Source organism: Elephantulus edwardii, unplaced genomic scaffold (genome assembly GCF_000299155.1).
Source record: "Elephantulus edwardii isolate Elephantulus edwardi_28Jun2011 unplaced genomic scaffold, EleEdw1.0 scaffold00072, whole genome shotgun sequence".
NCBI classification, from domain to species: domain Eukaryota; kingdom Metazoa; phylum Chordata; class Mammalia; order Macroscelidea; family Macroscelididae; genus Elephantulus; species Elephantulus edwardii.
Window position 1 is genome coordinate 11,356,742 of NW_006399822.1, and position 4,398 is coordinate 11,361,139.

A 4,398-nucleotide genomic window follows, 5' to 3' on the forward strand; every position below is an offset into this window, starting at 1 on the left:
CTCAAAGGACTGATCCTTCCCAATAACATATCCAATGTGTATGAGACAAAAGTCTCATCATCCTCATTTCTGTGGAGTGTCAAAGATATATTTGTTTGTTCTTTTAACCATCCATAGTATATTGAATACTTTTCACCAGCACTAAAATTCAAAAGCACCAATTTTTCAAACTTCCTTATTCATTTATTGTCTGATTTGTACATCCATGAAACAGCTTAAAACACTATGGTGAGGATAAGGTACACCTTAGTCTTCAAAGCGAAATTCTTGGCATTAAGCACTGTAGAGAGGCCCTTGTCAACATATATGTCCATTGCAACATGCCATTAGGTCTTAACTACTGCTTCCACGAGCATTGGTTGTAGATCCAAGTAAGATGGAATCTTCAAATTTTATTCTTTTTCTACTCAATATGATGTTATTTATAATTCTATTTGTTAGAATTTTTATTTACTTTATGCTGAGATGTAATCCATACTGAAGGCTGTAATCTTTAATTTTCATCAGTAAATGTTTTACTTCAAAGTGTTTTTACTTTGTTTTGTTTTCTTCAAAGTTGTGTCATCTATCTATTACAGGCTATTGGTGAATATTATTCTAGTTCTGATAACCTCACTTTTCTTTCTGTAGTTAAGAGTCTCTGATGATTAATTTTGCACAAAGATAGAATAGGTATGATAAAAAGACACAAAAGTGATGCAAACTTTCTTGATTTTAAATTAACACAATATCCCCTTGTTTTATTCAAACAACTGCTTCTTGACCTATACGTAGGTTTTACATGAGCATATTGAGTATTCTGGAATTCCCATTCTTCCAAATGTTATCCTTTTTTACTGTAATATACAGATTTGAAAACAATTGCAAAGTCAAGTAAGGGTAGTATGTAATGATTAAAAGTACAACAGATAAGAAGATATAACCGTGGTCAACATCTAGACACCAAATGATAGACCTGTAATATATATAAAACAATGGTTAACAGACTTGTAGAAAGAAATAGACAGCACCACAACAATGGTAAGAGACTTTAACACACCACTCTCACCAAAGTATAGGTCAACTCAAAAGAAACTTAATAAAGATGCAGATGATTTAAACTAATCAGCCAACTGAACTTTGTGATAGTGTCAAGGTACTACTGAGTACAATTAAAAGCCAATTTCTCTCTTCTCAAGTATGTATGGCACATTTTCCCGAATTGATAATATATTAAGACAGAAAGTAAGCCTTAACAAATTAAAAAACACTGAAATATTGCAAAGTGTCTTTTTGGATCACAATGCCATAAAACTAGAAATTAATGACAAGTTATTGTTGATTGCTTTTGGGTAGAGCATAACTCATAGCGACCCTATGAACAAAAGGCCTGAAACACCTCTACAATTATCAACATTTATCAAAGTTCATAGCGTTTCCAGAGGCATGTTATTTAGGAAGTAGATGCTACTCCTGCTTCCAAACATACCGTCGTATGTTATTGCTGTTATGTGCCATTGAGTCACCTGTGATGTATAGCGACCCTATGTACTGCAACTCTGAACCCTTCCCTCTCCCGAGCCTGTCTAATTAATTCCAAAACACCAATCCCCATTGTCCCAGTTACTGTATCAGTCCATTTCATCTTCCTTTTCTGCACTGTCCATCCATCATTCAGAGCATGATGTCCTTCTCCAAGGATTGATCTCTCCTAGCCACATGCCCAAACTAAGTGAGGCAGAACTTCAAAATCCTAGCCTCCAAGGAGAGACTTGGTTTCATGCTCTCCAAGACAGACCTATTTGTTTTCTTGGCAGTCCATGGTATGTTCAAGACTCTTCTCCAGCACTGCAACTTGAAGGCATCTATTCTTTTGTCATCCTTAGTTATTGTCAAACTCTCTGAAGCAGAACAGTAATTGTCAAGACTGTGGCCTGGATTAGGGGCACCTTTGTATCTACACTGACATCGTTGTTCTTCAGCACACTGGAGAGGTCCATGACAGCAGATTTTTCCCAATGCAATTCATCTTTTGATTTCCTATCTGCTGGTGTTAAAAGTGTTGATTGTAAAGCTGCGCAAGCTGTAATTGTTAACAACCTCAATCTCTTCTCCATCAATTATAGTACTGTCAATTGGCCCAGTGGTCTTCTTGATGTTGATCTTCAATCCATATTGAAGACAACAATCCTTGATTATAAAACCACTCACATGGAAGTCAAAGCTAAATAACAACCTTCTAAACCATGATTGAGTTATAGAAGAATTAAATTTGAAAAATAATGTATATGAACTTCATATGTAAACCAGTATAAAATAAATTTTTTTTTAAAAAAACTAAAATTCCTTGAAACAAATGACTATGAAAATACAACATATCAATATCAAAACCTCTGGGATACAGCTAAGGCAATTTTCAGGGGTGAGTTTAAAACAATAAGCAAACACATGAACAAAAAAGAAAGAAGCAAAATTAATGACCTAACTGAACACCTCAGTCAAACTAAAAAAAAACCAAAACAAAAAAAAAACCCACCAAAAAACAACACACCTAATAATCTAACTCGACAACCTCTAGAAGAAAAGAAATGATAAGGACAAGAGCTAAAATAAATAAAATAGGAAAACAGTTGAAACCATTCACAAGACCAAGAGTTGACACTTCAAAAGGTCAATAAAATAGACAAACCATCGACAAACTTAACAAAATAAAAGAAAGACACAAATAACTTGAACAAGAAATGGTAGAGGTGACATTACATCAGAACCAGACGACATCAAATTGATAATATTGGAATATTATGAAAAGCTATATTTTGATAATTTGAAAATCTAGAAGAAATAAAGAAATTACTTGAAACTCACAGCCTACCCAGATTGGCACTGAGAGATGTAGAAAGCTTAAACAGTCCCATCACAGAAGAAGTAAGTGAGCAGATCATAAAAAGACTCCCCTGTAAGAAAAGTTTTGCCCCTTACGGTTTCACAGGAGAACTCTACCAGACATTCAGAGGAGAGCTATCACCAATTCTAATTTAAATAGTTTTTTTAAAAAAATTGAAAATAAGGAACATTTGAGTGTCATTCTATGAAGCAAGCATAAACTTAATATCAAAGCTGGACAAAGATATTACCAAAAGAGGAAACTATAGACCAACATCTCTCATTAACATAGATGCAAAAATATATGAACTCCTTTTTAAGGAGGGGGTAATGGTGGCCAAGAAGGATGTCCACATGCCAAAGTACCCCGAACTGGCAGATAAAAACGTGCCCAACCTTCATGTCATGAAGGCCATGCAGAGTCTCAAGTCACGAGGTTATGTGAAGGAACAGTTCTCCTGGAGACATTTCTACTGGTATCTTACCAATGAGGGTATCCAATATCTACATGATTACCTTCATCTGCCTCCTGAAATTGTTCCTGCCACCTTGCGCCGCAGCCGTCCTGAGACTGGCAGGCCACGACCGAAAGGTCTGGAAGGTGAACGACCTGCAAGATTGACTCGAGGGGAGGCTGACAGAGACCCATACAGACGGAGTGCAGTGAGTGCCTCCTGGTGCCGACAAGAAAGCCGAGGCTGGGGCTGGGTCAGCAATTGAATTCCAGGTTTAGAGGCGGATTTGGTCGCGGACGTGGTCAGCCACCTCAGTAAAGCTGGAGGGAATTGTTTTGTGTTGAATAAACGTGTAGCAAGAAAAAAAAAAAAGAAAAAAATTGGATAGAAAGACTCAATATTGTGAAAATTACAATCTTTTTTTTTTGCTAATTATTTTTCTTTTTCTTTTTATTTAGGTTGTTTATTTTTCATTTCAATCAACATCTACAGAGATTTTGGGATTCCATTCATTCATTGTTGCACCCTTCTCCCCGCACAAACACCTCCCCCCTCCCCCACCCCTTTTGCTCCTCTCCTTGAAAAGCAAAAGAAAAACTCCCTCATTGGTACACAATCCCCCCCGCACCTCCCCAAACCTCACCCCTACCCCCAAATATAATCCACTCTGCAACCCTCATTGTATACTCCTACGATAAAAATAATGCCCTAAAATATAATACTTTTAGACTATTCTCTCCCCCATAGACTTCAATGCCGTAAACATATTTCATCCAGTTTTTCTCAGTCTTACCCCCACCCCAATGCCAGCCTCATTCTACAACAGTGGCACCATGTAGCATTTGTCCCTTTGTGACTGAGATACCTCACTCAGCATAATGTCCTCCAGGGTCACCCATTTTGAATAATATTGCATGAGTTCCTTGTTTTTCAATGCAGCATAGTATTCCATTGTGCGAATATACCACAGCTTCTCTACCCATTCGTTTGTTGATGGGCATTTAGGTTGTTCCCAACTCCTTGCTATTGTAAACAAAGCCACGATAAACATGGGTATACATATATCTACTTGGATGGAAAA

At 36.9% G+C, this 4,398-nt stretch overlaps 1 protein-coding gene across 1 annotated transcript; it reads left to right on the plus strand.

Annotated features, from left to right (window-relative positions):
* Positions 1-3,192: 3,192 nt before the first annotated feature.
* Positions 3,193-3,582, plus strand: LOC102874728 (40S ribosomal protein S10-like). The gene has a single exon (XM_006888890.1). It carries the CDS (start codon positions 3,193-3,195, stop codon positions 3,580-3,582), a length of 390 nt encoding a protein of 129 aa, XP_006888952.1.
* The last annotated feature ends 816 nt before the right edge of the window (positions 3,583-4,398 follow it).

Bases quoted from the DNA above. Each gene is read 5' to 3' on its own strand.
- LOC102874728 (XM_006888890.1), top strand. From the start codon at position 3,193: ATGGTGGCCAAGAAGGATGTCCACATGCCAAAGTACCCCGAACTGGCA.